We start from the raw sequence: 20258 nt of genomic DNA, 5'->3' as shown, positions 1-20258 counted from the left end.
TGCGGAGGTAGAAATCAAGAAGGAGCATCAAGTGTTGATGGTTAACAAGACCACTAGTTTCAAGAAAAATGGAAAAGGGAAGAAGGGGAACTTCAAGAAGAACAACAAGCAAGTTTATGTTGAAGGGAAGAAACCCAAGTCTGGACCTAAGCCTGAGACTGAGTGCTCCTACTGCAAAGGGACTGGTCACTGGAAGCGGAACTGCCCCAAGTATTTGGGGGATAAGAAGGATGGCAAAGTGAAAGGTATATTTGATATACATGTTATTGATGTGTACCTTACTAATGCTCGTAGTAGTGCCTGGGTATTTGATACTGGTTATGTTGCTCACATTTGCAACTCGAAACAAGGGCTATGGATTAAACGAAGATTGGATAAGGACGAGGTGACGATGCGCGTGGCAAATGGTTCCAAAGTCGATGTGGTCACCATCGGCATGCTACCTCTACATCTACCATCAGGATTAGTTTTAGACCTAAATTATTGTTATTTGGTGCCACCGTTGAGCATGAACATTATATTTGGATCTTGTTTGATGGGAGACGGTTATTCATTTAAATCAGAGAATAATGGTTGTTCTATTTATATGAGTAATATCTTTTATGGTCATGCACCCTTGATGAGTGATCTATTTTTGTTGAATCTCGATTGTAGTGATACCATATTCATAATATTGAAGCCAAAAGATGCAAAATTAATAATGATAGTAAAACTTATTTGTGGCACTACCGTTTAGGTCATGTTGGTGTAAAGCGCATGAAGAAACTCCATGCTGATGGGATTTTGAAATCACTTGATTATGAATCACTTGATGCTTGCGGACCATGCCTCATGGGCAACATGACTAAGACTCCGTTCTCTGGAACAATGGAGTGAGCAACTGACTTATTGGAAATAATACATACTGATGTATGCGGTCCGATGAGTGTTGAGGCTCGCGGCGGGTATCATTATTTTCTAACCTTCATAGATGATTTGAGTGGATATGGGTATATCTACTTAATGAAACATAAGTCTGAAACATTTGAAAAGTTCAAAGAATTTTAGAGTGAAGTGGAAAATCATCGTAACAAGAAAATAAAGTTTCTACGATCTGATCGTGGAGGCGAATATTTGAGTTATGAGTTTGGTCTTCATTAGAAATAATGTGGAATAGTTTCTCAACTCACGCCACTGGGAACACCACAGCGTAATGGTGTGTCCGAACATCGTAACCGTACTTTATTGGATTTGGTGCGATCTATGATGTCTCTTACCGATTTACCGCTATCGTTTTGGGGTTATGCTTTAGAGATGGCTGCATTCACGTTAAATAGGGCGCCATCTAAATCCATTGAGACGACACCATATGAACTGTGGTTTAGCAAGAAACCTAAGTTGTCGTTTCTTAAAGTTTGGGGCTGTGATGCTTATGTGAAAAAGCTTCAACCTGATAAGCTCGAACACAAATCGGAGAAATGTGTCTTCATAGGATACCCAAAGGAGACTGTTGGATACACCTTCCATCACAGATCCGAAGGCAAGATATTCGTTGCTAAGAATGGATCCTTTCTAAAGAAGGAGTTTCTCTCGAAAGAAGTGAGTGGGAGGAAAGTAGAACTTGTTGAGGTAATTGTACCTTCTCCGGAATTGGAAAGTAGTTAATCACAAAAATCAGTTCCAGTGATTCCTACACCAATTAGTGAGGAAACTAATGATGATGATCATGAAACTTCAGATCAAGTTACTACCGAACCTCGTAGGTCAACCATAGTACGATCCGCACCAGAGTGGTACGGTAATCTGATACGTCTCCAACGTATCTATAATTTTTTATTGTTCCATGTTGTTATATTATCAATCTTGGATATTTTATAATCATTTTATATCATTTTTTGGTACTAACCTATTGACATAGTGCCAAGTGCCAGTTGCTGTTTTTTCCATGTTTTTTACATCGCATAAAATCAATACCAAATGGAGTCCAAACGCAACGAAACTTTACGAAGATTTTTTATGGATCAGAAGGAACATAATGGGCCCTTACTGCGCCTGGGGGGTGCTCCGAGGAGAGCACAACCCACCAGGGCTCGCTAGGAGGCCCAGGCGTGCCCTGGAGGGTTGTGCCCACCTCGGGTGCCCCCCGCACCGCCTCTTTGCTCTATAAATACCCCAATATTCCAGAAACCCTAGGGGAGTCGACAAAATATTGATCCAACCGCCGTAGAGTCCAGAACCACCAGATCGAATCTAGACACCATCTCGGATAGGGTTCACCACCTCCATTGGTGCCTCTCTGATGATGTGTGAGTAGTTCTTTGTAGACCTTCGGGTCCGTAGTTAGTAGCTAGATGGCTTCCTCTCTCTCTCTCTCTCTCTCTCTCTTGATTCTCAATACAATGGTCTCTTGGAGATCCATATGATGTAACTTTTTTGCGGTGTGTTTGTTGGGATCCGATGAACTTCGAGTTTATGATCAGATCTATCTTTTTATATCCATGAAAGTATTTGAGTTTCTTTGATCTCTTTTATGCATGATTGCTTATATCCTCGTATTTCTTCTCCGATATTTGGGTTTTGTTTAGCCAACTTGATCTATTTATCTTGCAATGGGAAGAGGTGCTTTGTAGTGGGTTTGATCTTACGGTGCTTGATCCCAGTGACAGAAGGTGAACCGACACGTATGCATCGTTGCTACTAAGGATAAAATGATGGGGTCTATCTCTACATAGATAGATCATGTCTACATCATGTCATCGTTCTTATTGCATTACTCCGTTTCTCCATGAACTTAATACACTAGATGCATGCTAGATAGCGGTCGATGTGTGGAGTAATAGTAGTAGATGCATGCAGGAGTCGGTCTACTAATCTTGGATGTGATACCTATGTAATGATCATTGCCTGGATATCATCATGAGTATTTGAAGTTCTATCAATTGCCCAACAGTAATTTGTTCACCCACCCTTTGCTATTTTTCTCGAGAGAAGCCACTAGTGAAACCTATGGCCCCCGGGTCTCTTTCTCATATATTTGCCTTTGCGATCTACTTTTCTCTTGAATTTATTTTCAGATCTATTAATCCAAAAATCCAAAAATACCTTGCTACAATTTATTCTTATTTTATTTGGCATTCGATCTATCAATCTACTACAAATTTACCTCACATCAGTTTGCCTATCTTGAGGCGCCGTACCTGGAAAGGGATTGACAACCCCTTTAACACATCGGGTTGCGAGAAGTTGTTATTTGTGTGCAGGTGCCGTTTACGTTGTGTTGCTTGGTTCTCCTACTGGTTCGATAACCTTGATTTCACATCTGAGGGAAATACCTACCGCCATTGTGCTGGATCATCCCTTCCTCTTTGGGGAAATACCGACGTAGCTTCAAGCGACATCATAATCCTGTTCTGGAAGTCATGTTACTAGACCATGACGAACGTACGAACTATGAGGAAGCGATGATGAGCCCAGGTTCCACGAAATGGCTTCAAGCCATGAAATTTGAGATGGGATCCATGTATGAGAACAAAGTGTGGACTTTGGTTGACTTGCCCGATGATCGACAAGCCATAGAGAATAAATGGATCTTCAAAATAAGACCGAGGCTGACGGTAATGTTACTGTCTACAAAGCTCGACCTGTTGCGAAAGGTTTTCGACAAGTTCAAGGAGTTGACTACGATGAGACCCGTAGCGATGCTTAAGTCTGTCCGGATCATGTTAGCAATTGTCGCATTTTATGATTTTGAAATTTGGAATATGGATGTCAAAAATGCATTCCTTGATGGATATCTTAAAGAAGAGTTGTATATGATGCAACCAGAAGGTTTTGTCGATCCGAAAGGTGCTAACAAAGTATGCAAGCTCCAGCGATCCATTTATGGATTGGCGCAAGCCTCTCAGAGTTGGAATATATGCTTTGATAGTGTGATCAAAGCATATGGTTTTATACAGACTTTTGGAGAAGCCTGTATTTACAAGAAAGTGAGTGGGAGCTCTGTTATATTTCTAATATTATATGTGGATGACATATTTTTGATTGGAAATAATACATAATTTCTGGATAGCATAAAAGGATACTTGAATAATAATTTTTAAATGAAAGACCTCGGAGAAGCTGCTTACATATTGGGCATCAAGATCTATAGAGATAGATCAAGACGCTTAATTGGACTTTCACAAAGAACATACCTTGATAAAGTTTTGACGAAGTTCAAAATGGATCAGTCAAAGAAAGGGTTCTTGCCTATGTTACAAGGTGTGAAGTTGAGTCAAACTCAATGCCCGACCACTGCCGAAGATAGAGAGAAAATGAAAGTCATTCCCTATGCCTCAGCCATAGGTTCTATCATGTATGCAATGTTGTGTACCAGACCTGATGTGTGCCTTGCTATCAGTTTAGCAGGAAGGTACCAAAGTAATCCAGGAGTGGATCACTGGACAACGGTCAAGAACATCCTGAAATACCTGAAAAGGACTAACGAAATGTTTCTCGTTTATGGAGGTGACAAAGAGCTTCTCGTAAATGGTTACGTCGATGCAAGCTTTGACAATGATCCGGATGACTCTAAGTCACAAACCAGATACATATTTATATTGAATGGTGGAGCTGTCAGTTGGTGCAGTTCCAAGCAAAGCATCGTGGCGGGATCTACGTGTGAAGCGGAGTACATAGCTGCTTCGGAAGCAGAAAATGAAGGAGTCTAGATGAAGGAGTTCATATCCGATCTAGGTGTATTACCTAGTGCATCGGGTCCAATGAAAATCTTTTGTGACAATACTGGAGCAATAGCCTTGGTGAAGGAATCCAGATTTCACAAGAGAACCAAACACATCAAGAGACGCTTCAATTCCATCCGCGATCAAGTCAAGGAGGGAGACATAGAGATTTGCAAGATACATATAGATCTGAATGTTGCAGACCCATTGACTAAGCCTCTTCCATGAGCAAAACATGATCAACACCAAGACTCCATGGGTGTTAGAATCATTACTATGTAATCTAGATTATTAACTCTAGTGCAAGTGGGAGACTGAAGGAAATATGCCCTAGAGGCAATAATAAAGTTGTTATTTATATTTCCTTATATCATGATAAATGTTTATTATTCATGCTAGAATTATATTAACCAGAAACTTAGTACATGTGTGAATACATAGACAAAACTGAGTGTCCCTAGTATGCCTCTACTTAACTAGCTTGTTAATCAAAGACGGTTAAGTTTCCTAACCATAGACATGTGTTGTCATTTGATGAATGGGATCACATCATTAAGAATGATGTGATGGACAAGACCCATCCGTTAGCTTAGCATTATCATCGTTTAGTTTTATTGCTATTGCTTTATTCATGACTTATACATATTCCTTTGACTATGAGATTATGCAACTCCTGAATACCGGAGGAATACTTTGTGAGCTATCAAACGTCACAACGTAACTGGATGATTATAAAGATGCTCTACAGGTGTCTCCGAAGGTGTTTGTTGAGTTGGCATAGATCAAGATTGGGATTTTTCACTCCGTGTATCGGAGAGGTATCTCTGGGCCCTCTTGGTAATGCACATCACTATAAGCCTTGAAAGCAATGTGACTAATGAGTTAGTTGCAGGATGATGCATTACGGAACGAGTAAAGAGACTTGTCAGTAACGAGATTGAACTAGGTATGATGATACCGACGATCGAATCTCGGGCAAGTAACATACCGATGACAAAGGGAATAACATATGCTGTTATGCGGTTTGACCGATAAAGATCTTCGTAGAATATGTAGGAGCCAATATGAGCATCCAGGTTCCGCTATTGGTTATTGACCGGAGATGTGTATCGGTCATGTCTACATAGTTCTCAAATCCGTAGGGTTCGCACGCTTAACGTTCGATGACGATTTGTATTATGAGTTATGTGTTTTGGTGACCGAAGTTTGTTCGGAGTCCTAGATGAGATCACGGACATGATGAGGAGTCTCAAAATGGTCGAGTGGTGAAAATTCATATATTGGAAGGTAGTATTCAGACATCGGAATAGTTCCGAGTGATTCGGGTATTTTTCCGGAGTATCGAGGGGTTACCGGAACCCCCTGGGGAATTGTTGGGCCAACATGGGCCTAAGGGAGAGAGAGGGAAGCCTGTGGGTAAGGATGGCAATGGGTCGGGTTTGGATCGGGTTGAACAATCTCAAATCCATATCCATGTCCATGAAGACAGTCTTTGCCCGCCCATGAAAAAATCCATGGGTGAAAAATTGTGTCCATGTCCAAATTCGATGGATATCCATACCCATTGGATATCCATTGGGTCCTCTCGAGACATATAAATAAGACATAACACAATATTAACATAAACTCTTCCATTCTTCACCTCGTGGTAGGCTAGGCTTCACTTATGATAAATCAACATCCACTAACAACCTAAGATCATTTAGTATTTTTCTAACAGATGAGAATGACGAGTCATTTAAGAATGAGGTAAAAATAAGGGAAGGGGTGTTGGAGTATGTTACAGAGGGGATTGAATGTCAACTAAAAAAGTTACGATGGGGATTGTGTAATTTCTTATGCATGTTTTAGATAAAAAAAAGTGTAAAATTGTTGTGGGACATACGACCGTGGGGCAGGGATAGCAGATTTTCCCCCATTAAGTCATACTATCGGGTCAGGTTTGGGTATATCCATGGGTACAAGATTATATCCATGCCCTATCCACGAACAATCGGGTCGGGTTTGGGCGCCGCCCATGGACACAAAAGCATATCCAAACCCTATCCATTCGGGTCGGATATCCATGGATATCCATGTCCATGGATATCCATGTCCATGGATAAATTGCCATCCTTACCCGTGGGGGGTGGCCGCCCCCCCCCCCTCCTTGGGAGTCCAAATAGGACAAGGAGGAGGGGCGGGGCCCCCCTTCCCTTTCCCTCTCCCTCTCCTTCCTATTCTCTCCGGTGGAAGAAAGGAAAGGGGGGGCGAATCCTACTTGGACTAGGAGTCCAAGTAGGACTCCCCCATGGCGCGCCCCTCCTGGCCACCGGCCTCTCTCCCCCTCCTTTATATACGTGGCCAGGGGGCACCCCAAAGACAACAGTTGTTTTCTTAGCCGTGTGCGGTGCCCCCTACATAGTTTACTGCCCCGGTCATAGCGTCGTAGTGCTTAGGCGAAGCCCTGCGCGGATCACATCACCAATACCGTCGCCACACCGTCGTGCTGGCCGAACTCTCCCTCGTCCCTCTACTGGATCAAGAGTTCGAGGGACGTCATCGAGCTGAACGTGTGCTGAACACGGAGGTGTCGTACGTTCGGTACTTGGATTGGTTGGATCGTGAAGATGTTCGACTACATCAACCGCGTTTACATAACGCTTCCGCTTTCGGTCTACGAGGGTACGTGGACACACTCTTCCCCTCTCCTTGCTATGCATCTCCTAAATAGATCTTGCGTGATCATAGGATTTTTTTAAAATTGCATGCTACGTTCCCCAACATAGGAGGCCATCCGTCTGGTGATAGGTCCGTCTGGCACTGTCGACACTGATGTTGTCTACATCTCCAACGACGTGTATGCTAGGTTCTTCTACATACTGTATTTATGTAGCTTTGATCTAATATGGATTTGAGGAGTAAATTATACCTGGTATGTGATTGCAACGGTTTAAAATGAGTGTTGATCACGTGTCCACGGACGTTTGAGCGGCATATTTTACTAGGTTCGGTTGCAGATGCTCTCGTGCACCGTTGGCGGCGACATAGTTCACTAAAATAGAGTAACTAACTCTAGCCGATTTTGTGTGTGGTCTTTTCACATTACTTCAGTATAATAGAGTAACTTATTCTTAAAAACTGCAGCATTTATAAATTTTGCACTCATATTTTTCTTATGTGTATTGCATAACACTCTACTTGAGGTTTGAATTCACGTTAATATAAACCAAGACTTTCATGTTTTAAAACCAAACACCATAGATCGAAAAGCACGAATAAAACATGATAATCATCATCTAGTAACGAAGTTCATCCATAGCTCCAACATAAAGGGCGTCACATGTCGCGGATACCACTCCCTCCTTCCAAGTGTGCCTTACTCGATTGCAATCTAGATGATACGATCTCTGTTGTCTTATCTATCAAAAGGTTATCGCCTTCTCATTCATCTCTTGCCTAAACCAGTTCTCCTTGGGAAGAAAACTAAACTCCTTGTATTCGGCCTTGTGCTTCTCGTTCTCTTTCTTCTCTTCCCACCTCGCCATCTTCTTCTGTCGCTTTCGCTAACTCCACCTCGCCATCCTTCCGTTCTCGGTTGGTACAATTTTTGTTCCTTTTTTGAAGATCCATGAAGACACATATAATTTCTATTTACCGGGAATGAAAGGGAACATCAACTTTTCCGAGATCTCATGTAAGGAATACTATGAAAGCAGAGGAAAAGATCTAAAAATGTCTTCCTCACAGAAGACTGAACTCCTCATAGCATTAACATGGAACACTGCTATTCCATTAACTTGGGGGCATCGAATAAATTGTCGGCCACTAGACAAGCTCCATCACCGGATACCCAAGTCAACCACATAGATACGAGCAACTCTTCATCAATATTACACAAAAAAGGAAATTGAGTGTAACTCAGATGGTTAGGTTATTTAGATTGGCATATGAAGCATGTGTCCAGTGAAGATTTGAGAAACAACCTCCTCTTCCAAGCTTAGGTTTTCTCTGCCTCCCGTCGGAGCCGCCGCCGGTCCGCCTCGTCTCTGGTGGCCTTAGGGCCATGGAGGCACGGTAGATCCCGGGCCTTGCCGGTGGGAGGGCTTCCTTTTTAGATGTTACTTTGAGTTTTATTAAGGTTTGTGTACTGCTCAGTAAGGTGAGATGACGGCGACTCCCTGAAGATGAAATAAGATTCTCCCCGCATAGGCCCTGTTCCGATGGTATGTCTAGCACCACCGGTGGACATGTGGAGGTGTGTCTTCAATGGATCTATCTTTGGTGGATCTGCTGGGATATGTTCATCGTTCATCTACGTTCATGTGTCTTTAGGTTGGATCCTTCTAATCTACGCTACTCTTCATCAGCGACGGTTGCTGTTTTGGTACGCTGGTCCTATGGGGTTTTAGCACGATGACTTTTCAATTGTTTACTACAACAAGTTTTGCCCGGCTTCGATGAGGAGGGGTGATGGCGGCGGCGCGCCTTCGGCTCGCTTCAATTCTTGTAGTCGTCGCTAGGTGGTCTATGAATCTGAATGTAATTTTTATTATTTCTGGTGTTCATTGTACTATCATGATTAGAGATGAATATATCGAAAGTTTTCTCGCAAAAAAATTCTTTGTGGTGGAAATATCCTATCAAGGTTTAACTTTTAGATTTGACACTAATACTCGCATTTTATGAGTGCATATGCGTATATATGAGCATCATAAAAGGCTCACACCTCTTATATATGGAGTAAAAGAAAGAAAACCAGGACACGATGAATAGGAAAAAAACAACATTTTTTTTAACACGGTACAATTGTAGTCGCTCACATGCATGGGTATACACTCACCCCTCAAGAGACTGAGCTAGCGTAGCATCTTGAGATTTTACAAAGTCACCACATGTGGCTCGTAGTCGACGGAAACGTCTTCTCTCACTGAACGAACATCAGCAGAAGTCCGAATTCAAAAATATTGCGACCATCAATGTCAAGTCTAGAACTAAAACCCGACGGGCTGGGAATATCACTATACTACTAACCATAGAGCGCTTGTGTCTATAATGATGTTTAAAACAAAAGTATTCAATCGCAGGTTGATTGAAAAGAAAAAGCTTTTGCTCCGCGGCCCAACGTGTGACTAGGGCCCGGCCGGTCGGTTGGTGCGTTCGACCCGAGCCCTGTCAAACCCTCACACGGAACTTGGTCGTCATTCAGTCGTGCACCTGCTGCTCTCTTGGCAAAACTTTGGCTGATGGAACCGCCGACGCTTACGACGACCTTTACGGTCCGGGCAAACTTTTCTCAGCTCCGTGTCTTATTCGACTGCGAGGTCTTAATCTACGGTGATCGGGAAGAAGATGCACCAACTCTGGATCGGCCGACGGCAACAACACGACGAGAAGACGGAGAGCCCGATGGAAAAGAAACATGCGCGCATCTGACAGACAGACAGACAGACAGCCATCGGTCTCTGTGACCTTGGAGGCGAAGCCACTCCATCAACAACCGCTCGAGAACAACAGCCGAAGACCGGCTGGTGCTTTTCGTTCCTTGGATGATCCGATGCTGATCACCAGCTTACGTCTTCCTTCATCGCGTCGCCATGGCATGCGCTTCTCAACCAGCACATCACCTGAAGAGCAGTACAGCAGATCAGGTCGAACCTGAGAAACAACGAAGACATTCATAAGCGACGCTCCAATCATTTTCGCCCAATCTAGCGCCGATACACGCTTCCATGGCGTGGGCGACACGCCTGCAGATGTAAAGCTGCTAGCTTGCGAGAATCAATTACTCCCGGTAGGTTTACAAATTGACAAGCCGTGACAGCGAGAAGGTCACATCAATGAGCCAGGGAAATGACATGATGCCAGGTGGAGAAAGAGGAGAAGGTAGTAGTACCATTCACCGGCCTCAATGATCAACATGCTATGTGCTATTTTTTTGTTCGAAAAAAAGAGGTTAAAAACTCCGGTCCCTGCATCATTGCGATGCACACAACCAATTTTATTAAAGTTGGTGCTAATGAGTGACATTTAATTAGCCTGTGCATTTATATAATGTATGGCTACTTAACATGAGAGAGTATCCAATGGAAACCAGATTTCAAAGAAAACTTCATGAAAACCATCTTTGAAAGTTTTGAAAAAAAAAAAAAAATATATATATATATATATATATATATATATATATATAACAAGATGTGAACAGGGTGATGTTCTATTGTCATGTAAAATTTCAAGTTCAAACACGTTACCATTTACGAGCTATGAAAAGAACAAATTCAACAATGAATAGTGATGTTTACTGTTTGACACTATTCAATGATGATTTTGTTTTTTGTACCTTATAAATGGTAATGTGTTTGAACCTGGGGAATTTCATATGCTAATAGAGCACCACACTATAAAACATTTCATATTTTTCCAGACTTTTCCAAAACTTCAAAACAACGTTTTCACATGGTTTTCATTGGTTTTCATTGAAACTTGGTTTCCATGTGGTATTCTCTCGCTTAACATATGACCAGCCTGATGGACATATTCAAAAGGGCCTGCTCATTTTTTCTTGTCACGAGAGAGAGATATGTTTAGTCAATATTCGAAGCGCGATAGTACCACTACATTAGGAATTCCGATGATAAAGGTAATGTGATTGTTCTTTGTCCTTTTGACTCTGGCACATGATGGACGCTGGGATTACTTTAATTATTTTAAAGAGTAGCAAGCTACATCATTACTTTAATTTTTGAAAAAAGGACTAGCAAGTTTCATCATTACTGGTTCACACTAGTACCTTCGTCTTAGGTTATTGGCCCTCTTCGTATTTTACGTCAAATTTTGATCATAGATTTAATTAACTAAATGTTAATACATGAATCATGCATTAATATTTTATTAGTTAAATCTAAGATTAAAATTCGACACAAAATATAAAAGGACAAATAAACCAGGATGGAGATAGTAGTGAGTATTTTCTTGTGGGTTTTGCTCCCATCATCAGCCAAAATTAGACACTTTAACACCTTGGCACATAACTCTTGGAACACACACTAGCCACCTCCATGTTTCTGTGACTCACGTAACCTGTTCTTTCACAGAACAGAGAAAATGATTAACCTTTGCTCCATTGTAGTACGGACATGAATAATCACGAGGCCAACCATTGCTATAGCCCGTATTCTAGGGAAAAAAACACATTTCTATAGCCCTACCTTACCAACCCCTGATGCTGTCGGGCCTGCCTCTGCCTGATGGTAAATTAACATCAGATAAAGACATCACCTCCGGTATGTGAGCCCATGAATTTTCATGTGAACCAAAAAGAAGTGAACTTCAACATGGCACATAGCCTGCCTGTGCAGACAACAAGCGACATCACGTCAGTGTCAACTATCCTCACCTACTATAATCACGCGCCCTGCTCCATTACATATCTCTCGCCACCACAAACGTGCGTTCAGAGCTACGCAAGAAGAAGAGGGAGAGAGGGTAATGGGTGACGAGGCGATGAGAGACAGAGGAGAGGAGGAAGAGACGGAGGGGATGGAGAGGAAGGATGTGGGCGCGACCAAGAAGGTGGCCTTCTTCGGCATGTTCAGGTACGCCAGGCGCGCCGACGTTGCGCTGATGGGCGTGGGCACGGTGGCGGCAATGGTGAACGGCATGTCGGAGCCGCTCATGACGGTGGTCTTCGCCGCGGTCATCGAGTCCTTCGGCGGCAGCGACGACAGCGCCGTCCTCCACCGGGTCAGCAAGGTACGTACGACGAGCGCCGTAGGTTTTCTGCACGCCACCGGTTCCCAGCGAGCCGTGCCATACATCGCCACGCGCTAGCTTCAGGCGAACGCTAAACCAGTGGCAGCTCGGCTATCAGGGCCACGCGCTGCAGATATGCTCGCTGGCACGGCTCGCCGCGCGCAAGCATGGTGGCCGGTGCCCGCGCGCGCACAGGCGTGGAGTGCCGCACCCTGCAGTTAGATATACGGCGTGGAGTGACCGGGCCGGCCGTCAAGGTGTGGCGGACAATACGCGCACGTACGTATCGTAACGTAGGCACGGGCGGACGATGGGTCTGCATGGCGTTGAGACGTCACTGCACTATGGTTCCTCCAGCAAGCATGTCTGCTAGCAAGTCGGGTGCTACTTGCTAGGCTGCTTTTTGTTTGTTTGTTTGTTTGTTTGAGAAAAGGTTATTGGCCGGCTTTATAAATTGGGTGTGGCGACGATTCAGATTTAACCGAGTCTCAGTCAAGTGATAAAACATATAAAATAAACAAAAAAAATTTATACAAATCTTCACGCAAGATCCCATGAATATAGCATCGACTGAGACTTGGTTATGCCCTAGTCGACTGAGATTTAGCAATCCTGTTATAAATTAATAAAACCCTTACAGATAACCTACAACACAAGACCGGAAGCAAAGCATGCGCTAGACATTTTGTGTGTGCACAAAACATGCGCTGGACTGAGTTTTACCTGGTCAGTGAATATGCCCGACGATTTCTTTAGATGATAATCCATGCCATGCGTGTTCTCGAAAAGGAACGAGCATCACCCAGAAAAAAGATGAGAAAATCAAGGAGCATCTCCGCCGGATGCTAGCTACATACTGTCAGTCTCGAGTGGAGATAAGTACAGTACAGTACTAGATAATGGTACTGGCGATCATGGTGGAGGTCGTTGCCGTGGTCCTGAAATTATCCTCATCAACGGATTTGTTGATTTGCAGTTCTAGTCTGTGGCCACTGCTAGCACACGTGTGAAACAACACACGTGGAGCGCTGATTTGACGCTTGGGCAACTATTTGGAGTACATATATGGACCCTGGTTCTCAGTTGGGAATATACACCCTCCTATTATTAACCTCAGAACACAAACAGGAAAAAAGAAGGGAAAACCCTGAAAACAGCAATAAGAAATGACAGTTTGCTCTCAAACCCAGTCCTGCTTTCCCATGCATCACACAGGAATGCCCCCAACTTCAGTACTATTTCATCTCACATTTGCTTTCTCCAGGTTGTTGTGTACTACATCTATTTGGGAATTGGGACGGCACTAGCTTCATTTCTCCGTAAGTACGCTTCCACTCGTGGACTAAATGTTTCCAGAATTGATAGCCAAAACTCGACCCTATTTTGTTCTGAACTGTAATCCATGCATGGAGAGTTTAATTTGTACAAATGACTGGATACCAGTAGTTGCTACTAATCTAGTAATATTCCTATATTTTACATTAGTGCCAGCTCTTCACAAACTTTGATTGTTTTTCAAGTACAACACAAGTTCACATCCAAGTACCCCAGCAATTTGCAGCAAGGTACCAGTCAGATATGAAACTTCATGGTACTACTCATTCTCAACAAAGAAGAAATAAATAGTGCATGACAGTTAACACAGTAAAAATGCACTCCCTCTGTAAAGAAATATAAGAGCGCTTAGATCACTTTAGTGATCTAAGCGCTCTTATATTTCTTTACAGAGGGAGTAAAACCTACAAGCACAAGTTCACAAGTTTTAACTTAGAAAATGAAGTGCCAAACAGTATGAAATGGAGTTGGCAACATGCATATCACACATAGCAGAATTTCAAATGAGTGATTGAATGCCATTAACGTTAACCTGTTACCCATGCCAGAGGTGTCGTGCTGGACAATGGCTGGAGAAAGGCAGTCAGCACGCATCCGATCTCTCTACCTCGAAGCTGTTCTCAAGCAGGATGTTTCATTCTTTGATGTGGAGATGACAACTGGGGAAGCAATTTCTAGAATGTCTGCAGATACTGTACTGGTACAAGATGCTCTTGGAGAGAAGGTAACAAATGCATTTATTAGATAACCTAGAAAGGATAAAAAAACTATTTTCTGTAAATGCATCATTTGGTTTGAAATGAATAGGGCTACTTCATGTTCAGGTAGGCAAGTATGCACAGCTTTTGACAACCTTTGTTGGAGGTTTTGTCATCGGATTCATAAGAGGCTGGATGTTAGCTCTGGTTATGCTGGCATGCATACCACCAAGTATTCTCTCTTTTGCAACTGTCTCTCGACTACGTGCTCAAATATCTGCCAGGAGGCAAGCATCATATGACGACGCGGGCAATGTTGTCGAGCAGAGCATCAGAGCTATAAGAACGGTCGGTTTTAATGGTTTTAATTTATAAGTAATTATTATTATTTGATGGTTCGTTGTGATTGTATAATACTGGTGACATTTCAAAGCAGGTTGTCTCCTTCAATGGTGAGAAGAAAGCAGTTGCATTGTATAATGCTCTCATAAAGAAGGCGTACAAGGCTACTGTCTTGGAAGGGCTTGTCACTGGTCTTGGAATAGGCTGTATCTTTTGTGTTGTCTTCTGCAGTTACTCTCTAGCCTTTTGGTATGGCGCGAAGTTAATCATCAGCAAAGGATATACTGGAGGGCAGGTCATCAATGTTGTATTTGCAATTCTTACTGGATCAATGTGAGCTTTCCCAATTTTGACTATAGCATCGTAAATAATAATATAAGATGTTAGTAAACTAGCGCTTAGGTGTTCACGCACAAAGTAAAAAAAAAACTTTCTTAACCTAAAAAATAAGATATTTCTTCCATGCATCTAAACTATATAGAAATACCTAGAGCTGGAGATGTTACTAGTTCATATTTCTAGGCAACCACATTACTGCAATCATTATAGGTAATTGGTTATTATTGTTACTTCTGGCAGAGAGACCTTATACAACTTGTCAAGCTCAAACAGACAAGCACAATACTTTTGTCAATCAAATTAAATGTACTGTAATCATGCTTCAGAATTGGATCAAATAATGTGGATAGCCAACAGTATTGTTTACCATTGGAATTAATAGCAAATTTTGGCACTAAGGTATTTATTATTTGCAACAGGGCTATAGGTAATGCATCACCATCGATTTCTGCTATTGCAGAAGGCCAATCTGCAGCACACAGGTTGTTTGAAATAATTAACAGAAAACCAAAGATTGACATCAGCGACACTTCTGGAATAGAATTAGATGATATCAAGGGCGACGTCGAACTGAACAATGTATTCTTTAGATACCCAGCAAGGCCTGAGCAATTGATACTTAATGGGTTGTCTCTACAAGTGCCTAGTGGTACTACCATGGCTATAGTTGGAGAGAGTGGAAGTGGAAAATCAACATTAATTAGTCTGGTAGAGAGATTCTACGACCCACAGGCTGGTGAAGTGCTGATAGATGGAATCAACATCAAGAGTTTGAAACTCAAGTGGATAAGAGGGAAGATCAGTCTTGTTAGTCAGGAACCATTACTTTTTATGACCTCCATCAAAGATAACATAACCTATGGTAAAGAGGATGCTACGCTTGAGGAGATCAAGAGAGCAGCTGAGCTGGCAAATGCAGCAAACTTCATCGAAAAGCTGCCTAATGTACTTAAGAAAAACTACTTACTTACAGAAGTATCTTACTCAAGTATCCTGCAATTAATGCTTATCTTACTTCCACATAATACAGGCATATGAGACAATGGTTGGTCAGAGTGGTGCTCAGCTTTCTGGAGGGCAGAAGCAACGGATTGCCATTGCAAGAGCGATCCTTAGAAGTCCAAAAGTCCTTCTGTTGGATGAAGCTACTAGTGCTTTGGATGTGGAGTCTGAGCGAGTAGTTCAAGAAGCACTAAATAGGATCATGGTAGGGATAACGACACTCATTGTTGCTCACCGTCTGAGTACAGTCAGGAATGCAGATTGCATAGCAGTGGTTCATCAAGGAAAGGTAGTTGAACAAGGTAAGAGATACTACATGTCTTTCTTCTTTGAACCAATTAACCAAAGTGAACTGGAGGTTATTGAATTATTTTCTTTCATAAATCCATTTTATACAGGTGCCCATGACCAGTTGATCAAGGATCCTGACGGAGCTTACTGTCAGCTTATTCAGTTACAACAGGTCCATACCGAAGGAATGCATGAGGTGCCATATTCATCAGGTTCAAGACTTAAAAGTAGAAGTTTATCTTTGGAACAATCTATGAGAGATTCTCCCAGGAATAGAAGACAGCACTCTGTAAAACCCCTTGGACTCTCTGGATCTGATGATTTGCACGGGTCTGCTGATACCAGCAGACAAGAGCACAAAGAATTTGGTGATAGTGAAGCTCCTAAGAAAGCACCAATTGGACGCCTTTTTAATCTTAATAAGCCAGAAGCACCAATTCTCCTATTAGCTGTTATAGCTGCTTTTGTGCATGGACTTCTTTTCCCATTATTCAGTATTATGATGTCTGGTGGTATAAGGACATTCTACTATCCAGCACACAAACTTCGAAAAGATTCTACATTTTGGGCATTGCTATGCCTTCTGTTGGCAATCATTTCTCTGATTGCAATCCAATTGGAATTTTTCTTATTTGGAATGGCCGGTGGGAAACTTGTAGAACGTGTCCGTGCTTTTTCTTTCCAGAGCATCATGCATCAAGAGGTTGCTTGGTTCGACGATCCTTCTAATTCCAGGTTTGTTACTTATTTTTTCACTCTGCAACTCTATCTTTATCTGTGACAGTGTGAACATCATGTTTTCCTTCTAACTTTTACAGTGGTGCACTTGGTGCAAGGCTGTTTATTGATGCTTTGAACATCCGACGCCTTGTAGGAGATAACTTGGCTATACTAGTGCAGTGCACAATAACACTTATTTCTGGCTTCGCCATAGCATTTGCTTCTGACTGGAAGCTTACACTGATCGTCATATGTGTCATTCCTTTTCTGGGTTTACAGAATTATATTCAAGTAAAGTTCTTGAATAGTTTCAGTGAAGATGCTAAGGTGAGATTACAGTAAACCCTGCTTTGAACAATTGTTTTTTATTAGAGAAGAAACAAATAATTCTTGATATTTTTCACACCGTGAAGATAAAGATGTGCACTTCTTAAGAGACCATGCAATTTTAATTTTACTAGTCACATATTCGAAGCTTATCATCAAACATAATGTGGTTCTTCCTAAATGAGGTATATGAATAATCTCTCCTAGAACAAATGATTGCTACAGGTGATGTATGAAGATGCAAGTCAAGTTGTAGCCGAAGCAGTCGGCAGTATTCGAACTGTAGCATCTTTCTGCGCAGAGAAGAGAGTAATTACGATGTACAGCAAAAAATGCCAAGCTACAATGAAACAGGGAATTAGAAGTGGAATGGTTGGAGGCCTCGGATTCAGTTTCTCAAACTTAATGTTGTATCTCACATATGCTCTTTGTTTCTATGTTGGTGCATTGTTTGTACATGACGGCAAATCAACCTTTAAAGATGTTTTCAGAGTAAGATGCACGCATTTGACATGTGAGGTTGTTTTATTCAGTGACTTGACAAATGGGCCTGGTTGTTTGCAGGTTTATTTTGCTTTGGTTTTCACAGCTTTTGGAATTTCCCAAACAAGTGCAATGGCATCAGATTCAACAAAAGCTCAAGAGTCCACAACATCCATACTAGCTGTCATAGACAGGAGGTCCAAAATTGACCCAACTAGTGATGAAGGCATAAAGCTAGAGAAAGTTGATGGCAACATAGATTTCAACCATGTGAGCTTCAAGTACCCATCCCGCCCAGATGTTCAAGTATTCAGTGACTTTACTCTGGGCATTCCCTCCGGAAAGGTACAGTTAACTTGATACTTGCAATTTTTTTAATTCATCGCAAAAAAGGAAGAAAAGTCTAACCGAACCTAGTTTACTGCCTGATATGGCGATTAGTGATCACACTCCACCACGTAATCAACGACTGAGATAATTTAGTACAAGTGGATAACCATAGTGACTTCTTTTGCCTTGTTTTAATAATATAATTACTGTGCTAAATGTTTTACAAGAGTGTTGTAGCAATCTTGAACTGCTTTGTTTCAGCATGACTGACAGGAGGAACATGAAGTGCTACAGAATGTATATACAGTTTTTTGCATACCCCAAGTGTTAGAATGCTGAACCCATAGCAAAAATTTCACGAGAATATTAGATATGCGAAACTAATTTCTATGTAACGAAATTCCGTCGAGTTTATTATTTTCTCCACAGTTGCAGTGACAGGTTTGCAACTGTTTGTCATTTGCAGACTACTGCACTTGTTGGAGAGAGTGGCAGTGGCAAGTCCACAGTAATTGCTTTGCTAGAGCGATTCTATGATCCAGACTCTGGCACAATCTCACTAGATGGAACAGAACTCAAAAACTTAACACTGAGTTGGTTAAGAGACCAGATGGGGCTGGTAAGCCAAGAACCAGTGCTTTTCAATGACACGATTGGTGCCAACATAGCATATGGAAAGCGCGGAGAAGCAACTGAAGAAGAGATTATCACTGTCGCCAAGGCGGCCAACGCTCATGAGTTCATATCGAGCTTGCCTCAGGGATACAACACCAACGTCGGTGAGAGGGGAACACAACTATCTGGTGGGCAAAAACAACGGGTAGCTATTGCAAGGGCAATCTTGAAGGACCCTAGAGTACTTCTGCTAGACGAGGCAACAAGTGCCCTGGACGCTGAATCAGAGCGTATTGTTCAAGATGCATTGGACAAGGTGATGGTAAGCAGGACCACCATTGTTGTAGCACACCGTCTGTCCACGATCAAAGGGGCAGATACAATCGCAGTCATCAAAGATGGTTCGGTTGCCGAGAAGGGGAAGCATGAATCGCTCATGGGCATCAAGGGTGGAGTCTATGCATCGCTGGTCGAGCTACACTCAAAGGCGTCAGCGTCATAAAAGGGTGTGTGCAGATTTACATTGTTCAGATCTTTTTCACAACTAGTAGAAGATGAAAACTGTATTGTGTATTTTGTATTAGAAGTCGCGCGATGTAAAATGTACGGAAATTTTAAGCCAATCACCTGTATTTCTTGTTTTGGCTTGGCCTAAGACATTAGAGGTAATATTGCCTCAGCATAGCATCTGTTCTAGTTGTTCTAGCTACTGCCGAGTGCCGATGTATGCATTATAACAGAACAAAAAACACATCACTCTAGTGCATCAACATGTATGAACAGGGATAGCCTAGGAAATGGTGAACATCAACTATCTAAATTCCACTATCAGAATTCTGAAATTGACGACGTGGGGTATGTGAAGAGTAGAACGGAGTAACCTTCGATACTGCGAGGTCTCCCACGTGTCCTTCTGGAACATCCAACGCCAAGCTAGCCGCGGCGCACCGACTCTGCCGGCGAACCCGTCATTGCTGCCCTCAGGGAGTCGCCGCCGGCCGCCGGCCGCCGGAGATGGATTCGCCGCCGCCGCCGACGGAACTGCGAGCGCGTTATTTCCCGCCCTTGTAATCCACAGTTCGTTGTCCGCGCCGTCTGAAAAGCTGGATCAAGGGCCTCGATTGCTTGAGAGGGCGTTTGGATGCAACGAACTTATTTTAGTCTGACCAAAAATAGTCTTTTTATAAGAGGCTAAAGTTCTAAACACCCTTACTAAAGAAGGGTTAAAACGAATAAAAAAAAGGTAGCCCGGTGCATGTAGCTTCCGCTTGCGCATGGTCCGGGGAAGGGTCCAACCACTTTGAGTCTACGGTTAAAACTAATCTTGAGACTAAATTTTTTTAGT

The 20258-nt window shown here is 42.4% G+C and overlaps 1 protein-coding gene and 1 long non-coding RNA gene across 4 annotated transcripts; one reads left to right on the top strand and one right to left on the bottom strand.

Moving 5' to 3' along the window:
• Positions 1-11445: 11445 nt before the first annotated feature.
• Positions 11446-19998, bottom strand: LOC147980165 (uncharacterized). The gene is made up of 3 exons (XR_015619136.1): positions 19795-19998; positions 11888-12029; positions 11446-11759 (listed from the first exon to the last, which is right to left on the bottom strand). It is a non-coding gene; the product is annotated as an uncharacterized LOC147980165 (long non-coding RNA).
• Positions 12119-19622, top strand: LOC125531428 (ABC transporter B family member 9). Of its 3 annotated transcripts, XM_048695836.2 has the most exons (12): positions 12119-12431; positions 13696-13750; positions 14315-14490; positions 14591-14812; positions 14901-15139; positions 15565-16090; positions 16176-16449; positions 16546-17173; positions 17257-17485; positions 17711-17977; positions 18050-18313; positions 18765-19622. In XM_048695836.2, exons 1-12 carry the CDS (start codon positions 12168-12170, stop codon positions 19413-19415), a joined length of 3795 nt encoding a protein of 1264 aa, XP_048551793.2. In that variant the 5' UTR covers positions 12119-12167; the 3' UTR covers positions 19416-19622. The 3 variants fall into 3 exon arrangements, with proteins under 3 accessions (XP_048551793.2, XP_087403527.1, XP_087403526.1); XM_087547401.1 differs by having other exon boundaries at positions 17711-18313; XM_087547400.1 differs by having other exon boundaries at positions 16176-17173.
• Positions 19999-20258: the final 260 nt, after the last annotated feature.

This window comes from Triticum urartu, chromosome 3A (genome assembly GCF_056163025.1).
Source record: "Triticum urartu cultivar PI428250 chromosome 3A, HENAU_Tu73, whole genome shotgun sequence".
Classification (NCBI taxonomy): Eukaryota; Viridiplantae; Streptophyta; class Magnoliopsida; order Poales; family Poaceae; genus Triticum; species Triticum urartu.
The sequence above is the reverse complement of the archived record's forward strand: the minus strand, read 5'-3'. Positions and strand labels throughout refer to the sequence as shown.